A 19,492-nucleotide genomic window follows, 5' to 3' on the forward strand; every position below is an offset into this window, starting at 1 on the left:
GCTACTCGGGAGGCTGAGGCAGGAGAATGGCGTGAACCCGGGAGGCGGAGCTTGCAGTGAGCCGAGATTGCGCCACTGCACTCCAGCCTGGGCGACAGAGCGAGACTCCGTCTCAAAAAAAAAAAAAAAAAAAAAAGTCATTCTTATTAGGCAACTCATTATCTAATAATATCTGAACTTGCAATATTCTTACTTTGCTTAGAACGCAATCTGCTCATTATATTTTACTTTAATTATATCATCTATAAATAAATTCAAATGAGTTAATAAAATCTTACTCATATAGATTTAGTGACATAGTTAAAACAAAAATGATATAAATGCTTTGAAAATATATTAAATCTCAAGGAAAGCAAACACTGTAAAAGTTGTGTTTAATCATAAATTGTTAAATACTTGCAAACTATACTTACTGCCATGCAGTTTAATGATTCTGACCACATCAAAAATATATAAAACCTCCAATTAGAATGTAAAGTCCCTGAAAGTAGAGATTATTGTCTATTTTGTTTCTTGCTATACTCCCAGTCCTAACGCAGGGTCTGACATGTAATAGGCAATGAATAAATATTTGTTAAATGAAGGGATGGTGGTGAAAGGCAATTCCATTGTTTAGTAAATAACATTTCATACGTTAAATCTAATAATATAACATTGGTGAGAAACAAGAACTTATAGAAATATCTGCTTTCATTTTAAACAATTCATATTTAAATCTTTTACTTATTACACAAAACATAGGCACTATATTAATAAGCTATTTCAGAGATACAAACAAACCTCTTAACAATAATACAATGTCTACCAAGACTAATTCTTTATTCTCTAATTGTATGATAAAACTTATAATATCAAACCTCAGCAAATTTGGTTTCCAATTCAAAATTACGTTCCTCCATTTGCTTTAATGAAGTCCGTAAGTGTTCATACATTTTTTGACAATGTTCAGCCCGCTGCCTTTCATTTAATTCCTTCATTTCCAGCATAGTTATTTTTTTTGAAATGGAAACAATGTCACTGTTGGTTATTGATTTCTTTGCCTTATCCATGCTAGATTCATTACCTATATGCAATAATACTTAAGTCAATCTCATGTTGTTTATATTAAAATTACCTCAGATATTTTAGATGTTGTATATAAGAAAGCATTATAGTTCCATGGAAAGCACATCAACTTTCTGAATTCTATCAGACCTGGACTCTAATCTTAGCTCTGTTACTTCCTGCCTGTGTGATGCCTATACCACTGTACCATTTAATCTCTGTGGAATTTAATGTTCTTCATAAGTCAAATGATTAATTAAAAAAAAAAAAAAACCTATTCCTCACAGAATTGTGGAACTAACAATATAAAGGACTTAGTGCAGAAGTGTCCCATATAAGAAATTTTAAAAATGGCAAGTAAACATTTTACTGAAAGGAGATAAACTGTACGAGAAGCAGTGCAGTAAAGCAATGTGACTTTGTGAATATAAGCGCAATGACTTGATTTTTAAAGTCTCACAGAGCCAAGCTGAAAAGTAAAATCTGAAGCCATATGATGGATATATTCTACAAAATATAATCTTGTCTAATCATGAGTATTATTAGGTCTTTGTACAGACCTAATACCAAATATTTTTTTTTTTTTTTTTTTTTTTTTTTTTTTTTTTTGAGACGGAGTCTCGCTCTGTCGCCCAGGCTGGAGTGCAGTGGCCGGATCTCAGCTCACTGCAAGCTCCGCCTCCTGGGTTCACGCCATTCTCCTGCCTCAGCCTCCTGAGTAGCTGGGACTAGAGGCGCCCGCCACCTCGCCCAGCTAGTTTTTTGTATTTTTTAGTAGAGATGGGGTTTCACCGTGTTAGCCAGGATGGTCTCGATCTCCTGACCTCGTGATCCACCCATCTCGGCCTCCCAAAGTGCTGGGATTACAGGCTTGAGCCACCGCGCCCGGCCGCTAATACCAAATATTTTACAGTCTTTTATTAGTTGTTATGCCTTAATCTTACATATGTAGTTATGTAGCTTGTCTTTGGACACAAAAGTCTGTGGCTAAATGGAAAGAGAACTAAAAGCGTCAATTTACCATAAAAAGGCATCGCATAGGAGTGTCATTAGTTACTTAGTTATTTTTTGAGGAGGGGGAAGAAAACATACTTTTGCTTTGTAAACACGGTCCAGAAAAAAACAAACAAAATAGGGCATTTTGCTTTTCAGCAACTTAAAACTGATGTGTTTAGGGTGGCCAATTATTTAAAGGAGCTAAGCAGCAACTCATTTTGTAAACAGCCTTTTACAATACCAATAATGCCCTCTCCTATTTTTCCAGCTTCATAAGTTCAAGTTTTATAATAGAGTTTTCTCAAAGTAATATACATTTCCTGAAAAAAAAAAATGGTCTCTATCTCAGTTTTAAAAAGTACTTTATTATGTTCTGTATTTATCTTTTAAATTTATTATTTTAGAATAGCTGTTGCAAGCAGTAATCAAGTAACTAACAATCATGGATCACTAACAGGTGCTAAAAAGCATTAGTAAATCAGTTCATTATGGAATAAAGACTCATTCAAGTAACCTTAGGCACCATATAGAAAAGTATTGCAATAAATACCAATATACAAAGGAGTCCTCCTCCATTCTGTATTGTGCTAAACTCTGATAAGAAGAGAAAAGCACATCGCAAGGGCTGAAGCAGATTAGTCATCTTATATGTTCTTGGGTTTGGAGCATTCTTAAAGAGAGGATAAAGCACAACAGCTCAACACTAACAAATTCCTAGATGAAAAAAAGCTAATGATGTGACATTTTTAAACTAAGATATAAGGTCAACAGGGAATAGGGAAACACTCTTAAAACTTTGGTGATATAAATCCATATATGGAAGAGATTAAGATACATAAACATTAAAGAATTTCTGTAGGGAATTCAGCATTTATTAAAAATAAAGATGATAAAATACAAAGAACCTACTAAAATTGTATGCAATACTCTCTTATGTCTTCATTTAAATGGTGTCTTCTTCCAAGTAAATAGTACACAAAAGTCAATTCATATTTAATCTCTTATTGAGTGAAAAATTACATTTCTAAAAGTAGCTTATCTAAGATTTCCCAATGTTAGGCTGCTCTAAACCAAGTATGTCATTACCAATTTAAGAGAACAGCTCTATTTAGTAATAAAAACCTTGAATAGCTCTAAGGTCTAGGAAACAAATAAACGAAAATACATTATCAAAAGCAGCAAATTTATTTGAAAATAATGAAGCACAATATATGAGATAACATTATGAAAATCTTACAAACTAGGATAACTATTTGAAAAATTAATATGGAAAACTCTAACGAGAGCCACAAAGATTTCAATACCTTTTGAGACAGTAATATCTCTGTGAGATATACATGAAAATGTTCACTGTGGCACTATAATAGCAAAGATATAGAAAGCTAGTGATTTAATTACTCAAACACAGTAGGATATTGCATAACTATTTACAAGTATGATTACAAGTATGATGAATAAAACAATTTTTCATTTTTATTATTTATTTATTTTTGAGACAGAGTCTCGCTCTTATTACCCAGGCTGGAGTGTTGTGGCGCGATCTCGGCTCATTGCAACCTCCGACTCCTGGGTTCAAGCAATTCTCCTGCCTCAGCCTCCTAAGTAGCTGGGATTACAGGAACCTGCCACCATGCCTGGCTAATTTTTGTACTTTTAGTAGAGATGGGGTTTTGCCATGTTGGCCAGGCTGGTCTCGAATTCCTGACCTCAGGTGATCTGCTCTCCTTAGCCTCCCAAAGTGCTGGGATTATAGGTGTGAGCCACTGTGCCCAGCCACAAAAATATTTTTGATACTACTATCTAAATACAGTATAGAATAATGTTTATAATAATTTAAAACATATAAAATATGTAAACATATAGACGCAAAAAATACAGTAATACAGTAGTAAAACTATGAGAAATATAACTTCTTTTCAAATTTTCTTTGCTGTTTCCTGGTATCTTTTAATTTAAAAATATCAAATGATATACAACTAATATAACTTGCACTCAGTGAAAAAACTCATAATGCTATTATTAAAATATCATCAGTTTTAATTGTTAAATGGTTCAAAATAGTTAATAGCTTAGTCATAAATTTTTAACACACATGATTTCATTAGAAAGAAATCTAACTTAAGGACTGAAAACTAAACTTAGGTGGGGTTAAGTAAAGGATTATTCATCTACCTAAGTTAAACTATTAGGCAGAAAGTTCTTTTTTTAGTCAAAATACTTCCTTTTAATCTAGTATAAAAAAGGAACTTTAAATAAGAAATATTCATTATTAGATGTTAATCATTTAATATTATCAGAGTCATAAGACTTACCTAATCTAGTTTCTTGTTCCCAGGCTTGTTCAATAGTGTGAAGTTTTTCCTTGGTAATCTCCAGTTCTTTATTTATAGACTCCACTTGTTCTTTTAAGGAGGCATTTTCACACTGAATAAAGGAAAAACATCACTAAGAAACTACATTGTAATTCAGACCAATACCACAAAATGACATTGTCTTAACTTTATATAACATCTCCTTAAAACTCACAATCCAGTTTTTTACAAAATTAGAATTTCCTCCATATATAATACATGTATGCATGCAAACACATACATATATGTATAATACAGGTATACATATACATACTGATATAGTTTGGCTGTGTCCCTACCCAAATCTCATCTTGAATCGTAGTTCCCATAATCCTCCTATGTCATGGGAGGGACTTGGTGAGAGGTATTGAATCGTGGGGGTGGTTTCCCCCATGCTATTCTCATAATAGTAAGTTCTCACGAGGTCTGATGGTTTTATAAGGGGTTTTCCCCTTCGCTTGGCTCACATTCTTCTCCTTCTGGCCACCATGTGAAGAAGAATGTGTTTGCTTCCCTTTCTGCAATGACTGTAAGTTTTCTGAGGCCTCCCCAGCTCTGTGGAACTGTGAGCCAATTAAATCTCTTTCCTTTATAAATTACCCAGTCTCAGATATTTCTTCATAGCAGCATGAGAATAGACTATTACATATGTATATACACACATATATATACACACACACACCCATATATATATATCTCTCTAATGTAAAATACTATTTTAAAATAATCATCCAAATCCTGTGTTATCCAATACAGGGCCCTCAATTTCTGAGTATTAGCCTCTGCTACAAAAGCTGTAAATTCATTTTGGCCAAGCTGGAATACTCAAGAGTTTTGCACCCTTCCCAAACTAGTGCTTACTTCCTTTATGCACACAGTTGCTGAGCATCCTAGTGTGTCATCAGTGACAGATGACGATATTTATAGTGAAAAGAAATACAAAATTCTGGCCTTCAGAGTTCTGCCTATTCAGTGCCTATGTGTATGGGTGGGTGGCAGGATTTGGCCAGTGTGGAACGCAGCAGATAATAAGCAACAAACAAAAAGCCTATTAAAAATGTCAATATTGGCCAATCATGGTGACTCACACCTGTAATCCCAGCACTTTGGGAGGATGAGGTGGGTGGATCATTTGAGGTCAGGAGTTCGAGACAAGCCTGGCCAACATAGTACTAAACATAGTGCTAAAAATATAAAAATTAGCCAGTCGTGATGGCACGTTACTAGTAGATCCCAGCTACTCAGGAGGCTGAGGCAGAAGAATCGCTTGAACCTGGGAGGTGGAGGTTGCAGTGAGCCAAGATTACGCCACTGTGCTCTAGCCTGGGCAACACAGCAAGACTCCATCTCAAAAAAAAAGAGGTCAATATCAGCAGGTGCAGTGGCTCACACCTGTAATCCCAGCACTTTGGGAGGCTGAGGTGGGAGAATCACTAGAATCCAAGAGTTTGAGACCAGCCTGGGCAACAAAGTGAGACCTCATTTCTACAAAAAAAATACAAAAATTTAGCTGAGTATGGTGGTGCATGCCTGTAATTCCAGTTATTTGGGAGGCTAAGGTGGGAGAATTACTTGATCCCAGGAGAGCAAGGCTACAGTGAGCTACGACTGTGCAACTGCACTCCAACCTGGGCAACAGAGTGAGACCCTGACTCAAAAAAAAAAAAAAAAAAGTTGACATTTAGAAAGAAAATAAAAACAGGGTACTGAGCCAGTGAACAATAGAAGGGAACATATTTAGATAGAGTGGTTGAAGAATATCTTAACCACCAAAGAAGTGGTATTTAAGCTGAACTGTGAGGTTCGAAGTATTTATTATAAACCCAGATGCTCCAAAGGAAGAAAGCGTTTGGAGTACTGTAAGATCTGAGAGGAGAAAATGATTGAAATGATTGGAGCAGGAAAAGATTTGGAGGATTGGAGCACCCAAGCAGAGTAAGTAAAAATAAAAGTCAATAGCAGTAAAACATGAAGTTGGAGAGACCATCAGGGGCCATACCAAGCAGGGCATGGCATGCCAAGACAAGGAACTGGAATTTAACTTAATGCATAAAAGAAAACAGATTTTAAGGAGGAAGTTCTAAACAATCATTCTGGCTGCACTGTGGAGAATAAAGGGGTCAATAGAGAAATCAGGAAAACTAGTCAAAAAGACATTGTGGAAGTCCAGATGAGTGATGTTGCTGGTTTGGACAAGGGTTATAGCTGTGAGGATGAAGAAGACACATATAAACTACATTTGGAAAACAAAAATGGTAGGGAAAAAGGATGACTACAGAATAACTCTAAAGTGTCTGCCTTGACTAGCTGGTTGGGTAACTGAACATCTATTGAAATAAGAACGACTAGGAGAGAAACAGTAATCAGGAGTTCATTGTGGATATGTTAAATGTGAGATCCCCTTGAAACACAGGAATTGTAAAGTAGGTAATTCTGTACAACAGAATAGAGCTGTGAGGAAAAAGGCTGGAGACATAACATAAATATATATATCTTAAGTTCCTTTATTTTTTCTTTGAAAAAACAGAATGCCTATTTACTACATGCCAGGTACTCTAAGCAATGGATTTCTATGATAAATAAATTATATCCTAGAACTTATATTTGAGTGGAGTACCTGGAAAATAAGCCAATATATAATACAATGTCAGGTATTAAGTGTTATGAAGAATAATACAAACAGGGTAACGAGACTAAAAAGAGGATATGTTATGGTTAAATAAGCAGGATAAGGTAATAATAATATATTTTTAAGTAAAGTGCATAATTACAGTTTTATATGCTATGAATACACAGGAGGGAAAAAAGGAGGCTGAGGGTGTTTTAAATATCTTTCTATCCATTTTTTTTCTTCCTTTCATCCTTTTTCACAGGATAATCCTATTGTTTGTTACAAATCTTTTCCTCCCACCTACCCTGATATTTTACTATTTCCCTTATTACCACTTTCATCTCTTATCTTCATCACTCTCTCCCTACTAACTCTAAATTTTCTTTCCCTCCTCCCTCAAACTTCATTAGTCTCCTTTATTAAAAAAAAAAAAAAAAAAAAAAAGGCTGGGCCTGGTGGCTTGTGCCTATAGTCCCAGCACTTTGTAAGGTTGAGGCTGGCGGATTACCTGAGATCCAAATTTTGAGACCAGCCTGGCCAACATGGCAAAACTCTGTCTCTACTAAATTAGCCGGCCATGCTGGTAGGCACCTGTAATTCCAGCTACTCAGGAGACTGAGGCAGAAGAATCACTTGAACCTCAGAGGCAGAGGTTGCAGTGAGCCAAGATCACACCACTGTACTCCAGCCTGGGCAATGTAGTGAGGCTCTGTTTCAAAAAACAAACAAACAAACAAACAAAGAATCCTCTTCTTGATTCTACCTCAGTCTACATCTGTTTCTTTTTTCTTCTACTATCAAATTTCCAGTTTTTCTTTTGCTTTATTACCCATCCAGTTTTTGTATTTCCTTATTATCTATTCTGTTCTTCACATATGAAATCTGATTTTAATCACCTCTAGTCTCATAAATCTTTACCTCTCAAAAAGCAACAACAATTACCTAAGCACCATATTTGACAACATGTGCACTGTGGCTCTCCACCACTAATCACTCTCATGTATTAGCTTGACCTCTGTGCCAAACAGGAGATACTCAACACACAGAAACAAATTAAATAGTTCCTTATATCAAAAGGCTTATATTCCATTAAGGGAGACAGATACGTAAACACATTGTACTATGTACAAAACCTCTGTATAAGATGCAGAACTAGTGTAGACAAGAGTGACTTTGTTCCATTAAAAAAAGAATGCTTAAGAAAAAAAAAAGGTAATGCCTTAACAAAGTTTTGAAACAGGAATAGAAATTCACTGAGCAAAACAACTGGAAGAGAGAAATGGTTCCCTACATAAAGAAAAGAGCATGTACACAAGAACATACATAAGAACACTGTGCTCAGAAAACTCAGATAGTTCATCTCTTGCTCTAGATGACATGAGTAAGTACAGGACTTGACTTTTACCCTTCAGGTGACTGGTAGCTTTTGACAGTTTTTAAGCTAAGGAGTCAAATGGGAGTCACAGGGTAGGATTCATGTCTAGAATGACCATTCTTGTGGCAGTAAGGAGGATATAAGACTGGAGATAGAGACATGAATAATGGCTACCACAATAAAGATAATAAAAAATAAAACTAAGACACCACCAATAGGGATAGGTATGAGATATTCAGAATTATAGCTGGGGCCAGGCGCGGTGGCTCACATCTGTAAACCCAGCACTTTGGGAGGCCGAGGTGGGCAGATCACCTGAGGTCAGGAGTTCTAGACCATCCTGGTCAACATGGCGAAACCCCGTTTCTACTAAAAATACAAAAATTAGCTGGGCATGGTGGGGCACGCCTGTAATCCCAGCTACTCGGAGGCTGAGGCAGGAGAATTGCTTGAATCTGGGAGGCAGAGGATGCAGTAAGCCGAGATCAGGCTACTGCACTCAGCCTGGGTGACAGAGTGAAACTCCATCTCAAAAAAAAAAAAGAAAATCTTGAGGAAAGATGAAAAATATTCTTTGGGAAAATGATAATTTTAAAAATCACTCATTGATACATTATCTACAAGACCTCTCTTGCTTAGGACTTTCTCATGCTGGAGAGGATAGGACAGAGGACATGGAGAATGGAAAAACATAAATTACCACCACACCTAAATAGGCATAATTTTCTACAAAAAGTAACATAATCACCTCTCTTTGGCAAAAGCAGCAGAAAGGAAACTGATTATGATTACTTCTAAATAATATTGATAAACATGACTCATAATTTAGTAGGAGTCCTGAAAGCTACTCAGAACAACGTTTTCATTTACTGAATGTGTCTCTCTGAGCCAGCAAAAGCTTTTGAGCTAATAGAATTAGATTTTATGCTACTCCTGTGAGAGGATTTTAGATAAGAATTATCCAAAATCCAGAAGCCTCTATTTCTGATGAGGAAGACGAACAAATCAGGAGCTTGTTCTGTCCTCAGTAAGAGGTATGGAGCTCAAGTGGCTGTAAGAGAACTGTAAAGGGTCTGGTCCATATTCACAGATTATAACTTATGATATTCTACTCTAGGTTTTTGTATTTCTACAACAAAAAATGATGAGAATTTACAGAGTGCATCCATGGTCCAGGAAGAGCCCTTAATATTTCAGTCACTGTTGTCTACATTCATTCCAAGGAACAAAAGCCAGGGACCACGGAAAAATAGTTTGCTCTGGGTACAGGGGTAAGAGAAAGGGATGGGCACTTAATGGGTGCTTCCCTCTTTTGATTACAATATTCTACCGGTTTCATGATCCTTTTTCTCTTAGATGTCTGGTTGAAAGAGGTTTGATTCAGCTAAATCATGCAAGTGACCTAAGGAGAATGATCTAGATAATCATTCGGAAGTCATTCTGCCACTATAAATAGATAATATGTTGTGTGTGTTGATATTTGGGAACAAAATATTTATAACTAAACTGAATGAATAACATGGATTATATCTCTGTTAAATTTATATAAATGCAGTCAAACTTTAATTAAAATCTGCCAAATCCCCCCAAACACAAAGACATTGATGAAAAATGGCTAATATCACAAGGTTCAAGAGTCACACAAACTTACTTCCAGGTGTTCCAAGTTACTTGTTCTTTGAACGAGCATATTATCTTTTTGCAAGATGTCCCTGTACTTAGAAGTCAGTTCATTGTACTGTTTATTAGCCAGTTCTAGTTCAGACAAACAGACACTATTATCTACAACTTTTTGGAGAGCTGCAATCTTGAAAATGGCCATTTCCTATGTAAATAAAGATATACTGAGTTATGCTGGTGTCTTTTTTTCTGGTCAAGCACTAGCCACTTTTGAGAAAGAGAATACAACTGAAAGCAAAACAGAATTTAAAGCCATTTTTAAAATATATGATTTCCCATGTCAGAAAAATATGCAATAACATTAATTTCTTTCATATAGTATGCTACTTTGAAAATCTTAATCATAATAAAAATAATATACTTTCATAACTCCTGTCATAGTAAAATTAAATTAAATTAATTTGAGAAAACATAACAAACAGCAGCAATATATATCTCAGAATATATCTTTGGATGGCTCTTCTAAATTTCATGAGATCAGAAAATAACCTGCCTTTTAATAGATAAATGGGAAAATTAGCATTACCATAGGTAACTTTTACAACTTAGCTATTTATGCTTACTGTAAGCTAAACGTACTAGCTTTAATAACCAAATAAAACTTTTTGTACACATGATCACATGATGGAAACATTAGAGGGAGAACTTCTATTATAGTTCTCTGTAATAAATAACATCAAGGACTTTAAGTTACTTGGTTCATGGTTCTACTCATCAACTACAGAACTATTAAAAGATATTCTATTATCAACACCAAAATGAAATGTCCAGTCTTACAGTTCTCTTAAGTTGCTCTATAAAGGCAAACATTACATAGAAAAGTACAATAAAGAGTGATGAAAGCTGAGAAGTGGTATAAGGAATAATTAAATTTATGAATGAGGAAGTAAAAAAAAATTATGGTTATAATTCATTCTGAAGTACAGTAATGATGGAAATATTTGTAATAGTGCTTCAGATCTCATTTTGGCAGCCTTTCTTCTCCATCTAAGTTAAGTATATACTATTCTACCTTACCCCTGATATTCAGTTTCACTGTTCTGGGGGAAACAGGGGTAGATGAGATTCTATTTCCCATCTCTTAAGAATCTCCCTTTTTCTTGGCTTTTCAATTGTTGGGAGAAAAAAATCAAGTTCATGAGCAGGTAGAAGAGGAAGAAAACTGTAATTCTTCTCTCTTTCTATCTCAAACACTAACTGTATTCGTAAAACTCTAAGAAAAGTAGATTCTAAAAAAATCTAACACGAAAATAAGAAAACAGGCCGGGCGCGGTGGCTCAAGCCTGTAATCCCAGCACTTTGGGAGGCCGAGACGGGCAGATCACGAGGTCAGGAGATCGAGACCATCCTGGCTAACACGGTGAAACCCCGTCTCTACTAAAAAAATACAAAAAACTAGCCGGGCGAGGTGGTGAGCACCTATAGTCCCAGCTACTCGGGAGGCTAAGGCAGGAGAATGGCGTAAACCCGGGAGGCGGAGCTTGCAGTGAGCTGAGATCCGGCCACTGCACTCCAGCCTGGGTGACAGAGCGAGACTCCGTCTCAAAAAAAAAAAAAAAAAAAAAGAAAACAAACATTTCCTTATTACACGTCTGAATGCAAATCACTTACGTTTATTAAAGAATTTCTTGATGCTCAGTATTAAGCTTTAAGATCAAGCTGAAAATAGGTTTATTAGCATGACATCACCCATTGCAACCTTTAAAGTGGAGAGTCAAGAACCCAAGTCCATTTTAATTTCACTTTGATTTCTGTGTTCCTACAATCCTGTCTAAATTTAGTCATGTACATTGAACATTTACATGCTTAAAAATAAACTACAAGGTAAGGTATAAAACTAGGTGCAGAAGAGTATACATGTCATGTAACCTGTCTTGTCTTTATTTATGTTTCCCAAAAAGAAACATAAGAAAGATAATAAGTTACCTACAGAGGGTAGAGCAGAATAATATGAAATGCATAAGACCAGAATTAAGATTTCTCTGACTAAATATTTGCATATATAAATATTCTAAATATTAAAATTCAATAAAAAGGGAAAAAATCCCTAAAATTAAAAAAAGAAAAACAAATGAGCCTAACTATATATCAAGTGTATAACATAACTGCATGAAGACAATTATTTCAAGTAAGCGTAGAATATATTACTTTGCCTATACATCCTCAGCAAGATAGATTCTGAAGAAAATAAGACCTGAAATAAAATTTTAAACTATGTTTGGCAGCATTGCTGTTGTTGTTACTATTAATATCAATTCAAGTATCATTTTTCAAAATATTGTATGTATATTGTGGGATAAAACAAATATTTTAATGTTAATAATAAAGATTTTCTATGTAAGAAAAAAACATACAAGTGCAAAATCAAAGAAGTTTAGTAAAAACCACATACTATTTACTTACCCCATAATGTTATAATTAAACTGGAAATAACAATATGAACTTATAGTTTAAATATATACATATTTTTCTAACTTGTCTACTGAGAGACTAGCAGCAATGATACTCTGAGAGCAATGATGCCCAGTGGCCAGTTTTTGGTATCTCAATGCCTTCCCCGCTAAAAGGAACCTGGGCTCTTTAAAGAAATGGTTTATTCCAAGTATGAGCATGAAGTATGTAGGTAAGTCTAAGACATCTTATGCTAGAAAACAAGTCAAGCTTTGAGGCTTCGTTCAAAAGATTAATGAATTTTTGTCAAAACAATATGAGTCAACTTTAAAGGACTCTCTTTGGCTAAAGTTGAGACAAAAGAATATGACTCCAACTAAAACACACGGAATATTCAAAAGTCTGTGAGTCTAATATGATACTTAAAAAAGAGAAAGCGGAGATGAGAAAAAAAAAAAACAGGGAGCACAGAGTACACCAAGTGCGTATTCTGAAAACTGGTCATTAAAGAGAAAAGCATTTAGCTTGCCTTTGTAGTAGGAGCTATACGTCAAGATAAACAAATAGCCTGGGCTAATGGGGAAACGCTATTTATTTTACAAAAGCGTGTCTGTTAATAAATGCAAGTGCATAATATAACTAGAAAATTATGATGTTTGCAACTCCTCATAATTGAGTTAGGCAACAATCATCAGAGGATGCTAAAATCATTAGGACTGACGAATAATTTGTTATTTGTATGGTACCAAAATATCACCAGTTAACTAAATTGCTTAATAATGGAGGTATATGGTTATCTTTACTTCTTCTCCTTCTTTTTTTTTTTTTTTTCTCTTAAGAGAGAGACTAGCTCTGTTATATAGGCACACAGGCTACAGAACAGTGGCACATGATCACGGCTCACTGCAGCCCCCAACTTCCTGGGCTCAAGCGGTCCCCCCACCTCAATGTCCCAGGTAGCTGGGATTACAAGCATGTGCCACTACACCTAGCTAATTTAAAAAAAAAAACAACTAAAAAACACATTTTTTGTAGAGACAGGGTCTCACTGCATTGCGTAGGCCGGTCTGGCCTCAGGCAATTTTCCTGCCTGGGCCTTCCAAAGTGTTGGAATTACAGGCATGAGCCACCACAGCTGGTCTGCTTGTTTTTTCTGTAACACAATAATCAATTACAAAACATGGAACAACCAGATACTCTTGAAGTGATGCAGTATAAAGTATAGAGAATTACTTATGAAGTACTCTTGCCAAAAATGTTTAAACCTGAAGCTAACTAAGGGTTCCGACCTAACTTTTAGTAATACAAGGGACAGAGGAACAAGTAAAATGACACACACACACAAAAAGTCAGATACATCTTCAAACATTTTTTGGAGAAAAAGAAAAGCAAGAATATTCTATATTAAAAAGATTCATGAGATGTAACATCCAAATGTTTATTCCTTGATCAAAAAATGTAACAAATGTGACTATAATCAGGGTTTTAGGCGATATTAGAGAATTATTGTCATTGTGTTAGGTATAATAAAATTACTGTGGTTATTTAAAGAAAAAAGGCTTTTTCAAAAGGGTACATTAAATATTTAGGGGAGGAAAGTCTGCAATTCAAACATTCCTACAAAAATCAAAAGACGCAATTATGGCAAAATGTTAATAAATGTTAACGATTAATTCAGGTGATGAGCCTTATTGATACCATCCTATCTTCTGCATACTTGAAATTTTTTATAGTCAGAAAAAGCAAAATAAGAATCAGATGTACCTTAAATCTTTGCAAACATCCAAGTTTTTCACAAACTTCAGCCTCCATTGACAACAATTCATTCTTTTGTTTCTCATTTTCTTTTCTAAGTTGTCGCTCCAGTTCTACTAAGATTGTATATTGCCTTATAAGTGATTTTTCATTCACTTGCAAAACAGTAATTTTCCTACTGTTTTCTGCAAGTATTTTTTTCATTTCATCTGAATCCATCTGAAGAGCACTGAGCAAATTCTGCACAAAGACACATCCATATTACTTGTTGAATCTAGCTATCCTAGTTTGTATAATATTGCATATTAATGTTAAAAATGTTTTACTTACATTATATTCTTTTACTTTTATAGCATCTTGTTGAATTTGATCTTCAAGTTTTCTCTTTTCCTCTTTTATTGTTTTAGATTCTGTTTTCCAGGTGTCCTTTTCACTAAAAACAAAACAAAACCAAAAGACAATAGTGTAAACCTAATAAAAGGTTTGACTACAAGAAAAGATAACTTCAGATTATGCAAATTTAAAGTTTTCTCAACACAAGAGGTATCATAGCTATTCAGTATCTGAAAACACAAGAAGTTAAAATTTCATTTAAAAAGGTTTTAGCCTAGATTTAAAAATATTTTAAATAAACGCAAGGCAACAAAGTTATCAAATTATTTTCATTCTTCCTTGATTCACCACTTAATGGGTGGTGATATAATTATAATTGAAGCTGAATCTTATAAACATTTTATTGAAGACAAAAAAAAAGTAGGAAAATAATACCTCATACTAACTCTAGAAATCAAATTCCAACATTCTGACCCCACTCTCAAATTTGGGTGTTAAACGCTTACGAAATAATTTGAATACAAACACATCAGAAATTATTAGACTTAAAAGAAGATGTGTAAAGGACACAAAATTGGAGTTAAGAGGAATAGTTCAAGAGATCCATACATAATAGTGACTAAAGTTAATAACAGTATATTATATACTTTAAAATTGCTAAGAGAGTAGATTTTAAGTGTTCTTACTACAAAAAAAAAAAAAAGTATGCTGTAATCCCAGAACTTTGGGAGGCCAAGGTGGGCAGATTGCTTGAGACTAGGAATTTTGAGACTAGCACGGCCAATATGGCAAAATTCTGTCTTTACCAAAAATACAATAATTAGCCAGGCATGGTGGCACATGTCTGTAATCTCGGCTACTTGGGAGGCTGAGGCAAGAAAATAACTTGGACCAGGGAGGCAGAGGTTGCAGTGAGCCAAGATAGCACCACTGCACTCCAGCCTGGGTGAAAGAGCAAGACTGTCTCAAGGAGAAAAAAAAAAAAGTATGTGAGGTAATACATATGGTTAAGTAGCTTGATTTAGCCATTCCACAGTATATACATATATAGAACACCATGTTGTATGCCATAAATTCTTACTTGTGAATTTAAAAAGTAATTTAAAACATATTTATATATAAATTATTTTTTTTTAAGTTGTGTAAGACACTGTTATCTACGCATGAGCATTCCACAAACATCTGCAACGTTCTTCGCATAAACCCAGTACAGTGGTATCATTTTCTTTGCAACTGAATGATTGTTCAGACTTGGACATGTGACCCAATTCTAGCAAATGAGATCGGAGTCAATGTCTGCCAGATATCACCATAAAAAATGTTTATTTAAAATTAAAAGCTATGTAGAAAAAAATGCTCCTCTTCTTCAATGGGCACAGTTTCATCTTTCTTGAATTCATGCAGCTATTTTACAACTATCATAGGTGTTAACAACAACCTTCCAATATGACCTACCCTATAACTACCTTTGTGGTTCTGGTTAGTCAGATAATAATTATTCTTAGTGTTTAAATCACCTTTGATTAGGTATTCTATTTCCTATTAAGGAAATCATTCTATTGATTTAGATGAGATGACAGAAATAAGGAGAAATATGTTAGTTCCCTATAGACATATGTGAACAATGATGATGGTGATGATGATGAATGATGCTAACAACAGCTGACATTTACAAACTGTTCATATGTGCCACATACTAGCCTAAGCATTTTCATCTAATAACTCACTTACGTTTTACAATAATCCTGTGAAAATGGTATTACTTACAAAGAAACTTACAAATAAGGAAACTGAGACACAGATAGGTAAGATGACTTGCTCAAGCTCTTACAAAAAGCAAATGTTAAATGATTCAAACTCAAGCAGGATAATCCCAGGCTTAATGTAATCATTAAGCTACACTGTCTCCATAAACAAGTTCTTTTTTTTTTTTCTCAAATTTTTAAATAACTTTTTTATTGTGGTAAATACATACATGAAACATAAAACTTACTATGTAGCCATTTTTAAGTGTACAATTCAGTCACATCAGTGCATTCACTGTGTTGTGTAATCATCATCGCTATCCAGTTCCAGAACATTTTCATCATCCCAAACAAAACTCTACCCATTAAACAACTCCTCTTCCCTTCTCCCCAGCCCTGGTAACCTCTATGCTGCTTTCTGCCTTTATAAATTAGCCTTTTCTAGATAACTCAGTTTATAAGCTCTTAACAGTAGTTACTAGAGTAAAAAAATACAATTGCAAAGGAAGAAGAAGAAGGAAAGAACAAAACATCAATTATTCTTATGTTATTTTCACAATTAACAAGAATATACTGCAATTGTATTTATAAAGTTTTGCTAATACCTATACCTTAGGTATTCTTTATACAACAAACTTTGTTGATGACGAATTACAGCAAATTTTCTGTTATAATCTTCAAGAGAATCTTCTAAATTCTTTAACTTTTTTTCTTTATTTTCTAGTTCCTAAAAAGTGGTTTAGAAATAAGAATGCAAAAGAAATAGAATGTTGAATTTGAAAGTATAAATTCATATTCTGACAACATTATAGAAAAGTTAAAAGTCACCAAATCCATAAGAAACACAGATCATTTTTCCATGATATTATGAACATTTTAGTTTAAGGCATAAAAAAAAGAGTACCACACAACAGGTAAAGTTATTTTTACCATATGTGATAGTTACAGTTAGCACACAAATAACCAGATCACAATGTTTTATTAGATAGAATAGTTACAAACTCACCTCTAGTCACTTGGTCACATGCCCTCTTGTGAACATACAGTTTCATACTGTCACTCAAATTATCCTTTCCAATTATTTCATTTTAAAGATGAAATTGAAAATTAAATAACATACTCAATATCCAAAAACTCATTAACACTACACTTGGCAATCATTTTTACCAAATACATATGCTAGGCTTGTTGTCTGGTGCTTTCCATATATACGGATCCAACATTTGAGGTCAGGTCTGTCTGACTCCAAAGGTCTTGCCATGCTTATAGCTCTATACAGCCTTAGGATTGAGAGTCCAAGTACCTGTTTTGCCACTTTGAACAGGTTTTCAGACTCCCAGTTGGTACTCTCTAATCTACTACAAACTTCTGATATATTTCTCACATAAAGATGAAAAAATATGAATTTTATCTCAAAAAATACGACAATGCCATACTACCACTATTTGCTGGTAGTGTCCCTATACCTCAGGTAAGTAAGAGAAATAATAACGCTAAAATTATACATTTAAAAATAATAACATAACATATATTATAAAGCAATATTCCAATAAGTAGTTAAAGCTGTCCTTACCTGACTTAGATAACATAAAAATCCCAATATTGAGAAAAAGATGAATTACTGTAATTTCCAAAATAAAAATGAGTACTTAATAATTATAACTCAAGTATACTCAAAAATAGATCACCCAGCAGAGAGAAATAGTGGCATTTATAATCAAAAACATATTTTCATTGATTCTGAACATATATTTGTAATTATATTTATAATGTGTGTGATGTTATAGTCAAACTTCAAATAAAATAATAAAAAAGATCTGTCATTAGGACATTCAAAAAAACCATTATATAGACAGCAAAACTGAGAAACCAGGGCAAGTAGTATAGTACAGTACCCTTTCCTCTTTAGAGGTAGATTAACTAACACTTTATTGGGTAAAGAGAAGACAAAGATAAATAATAATTTGGTTTAGAAGTTTTTACTTGTGGCCGGGTGCAGTGGCTCACGTCTGCAATCCTAGCACTTTGGGAGGCCAAGGTAGGCGAATCACTTGAGACCAGGAGTTTGAGACCAGCCTGGTCAACATGACGACACACCATTTCTACTAAAAAAAATACAAAAATTAGCCAGGGATGCACGCCTGTAGTCCCAGCTACTCAGGAGGCTGAGGTATGTGAATCACTTAAACTCAGGAGGTGGAGGTTGCAGTGAGCTAAGGTAGCGCAACTGCACTCCAGCCTCGGTGACAGAGTGAGACTGTCTCAAAAGAAAAAAAAAAAAAAAAAGTTTTTACTTGTGAATGCGAAAAGGGGAATAATTCTATCATGACACTAAAAAGCTTTCACAGACTTTATTCTTTTGTTTTCCACCCAGCAATAAATAAAAGTGCTCATTTACATAACACTGCTTTATAGTAGCTGCTTGTTGTTCTGCTTGTGAATCATGTATTAGACATGAACGACAGGCATGTGAACAAAATGTGTGAACATGCTGCTCATGCAGATGAATGGAATGAATGGTACAAATTGCTTTTATGTATAATATTCCATCTAACATCAAAATCCATACAAAATATATTTCACTGTTACTATTTTGAGAACTCAAAGGAATATATGAAGACTAAATATTAAGAAAAGTACTATCTGCATGCTTTGGTGATGGAAAAATTAAAATAAAGTAAAATAAAAGTAATAACACAAACATACTACCAATGATTTTTGTTATTCGCATGTAAAATTTTCAATACCTGCAACAAAATTTTTAATACCTGTAACAAATGTATTAAATATTCATTCTGAGAATTAATGATACTGGCACTAGATGGTGCTATCCCATCAGGTAAGTCAATTCCTTTAAAAACAACATTTGATCCTTCTGATTGTCGTAAAAGACTAGTTTCTTTTTCAAGATGGTCTATCTGGAGGAAAAAAAAAAATCCAGCAATGAGAATAACATCTCTTACACCCAAAGAAAGACAAATTAACAGATACGTGAATGCTCTGCCAGGAATTTTACTTAAACCATACTTTAGTTTCTGCTTAGAAATGCTCAGGTATAAGATTTAGAATTTTTGTATTCTTTTTAATATTATAAGGTACATATTTTCCACTTAATTTTATAAGAGAAATCCAGTTTCTTAATATCAAAAGAATTAATTCAACGAGCATTTTCTCATAAAGGATTCTTTTTAAAAAATTAAGTTTCCTATTA

At 34.3% G+C, this 19,492-nt stretch overlaps 1 protein-coding gene across 4 annotated transcripts in view; it reads right to left on the reverse strand.

The window, feature by feature from the left end:
- The window catches only part of CEP290 (centrosomal protein 290), a 95,465-nt gene that overhangs the window by 45,047 nt on the left and 30,926 nt on the right, over positions 1–19,492 (reverse strand). For all 4 annotated transcript variants that reach the window (XM_005571825.5, XM_045365678.3, XM_065524643.2 and 1 more), the window contains 7 exons: positions 19,050–19,199; positions 16,893–17,008; positions 14,534–14,636; positions 14,213–14,443; positions 10,029–10,202; positions 4,353–4,464; positions 858–1,063 (listed from right to left, as the gene is read on the reverse strand). In XM_005571825.5, coding sequence (XP_005571882.3) covers positions 858–1,063; positions 4,353–4,464; positions 10,029–10,202; positions 14,213–14,443; positions 14,534–14,636; positions 16,893–17,008; positions 19,050–19,199 — 1,092 coding nt within the window. The remainder of the gene's footprint in view (positions 1–857; positions 1,064–4,352; positions 4,465–10,028; positions 10,203–14,212; positions 14,444–14,533; positions 14,637–16,892; positions 17,009–19,049; positions 19,200–19,492) is intronic.

The sequence above is a fragment of the Macaca fascicularis genome, chromosome 11, assembly GCF_037993035.2.
Source record: "Macaca fascicularis isolate 582-1 chromosome 11, T2T-MFA8v1.1".
Classification (NCBI taxonomy): Eukaryota; Metazoa; Chordata; class Mammalia; order Primates; family Cercopithecidae; genus Macaca; species Macaca fascicularis.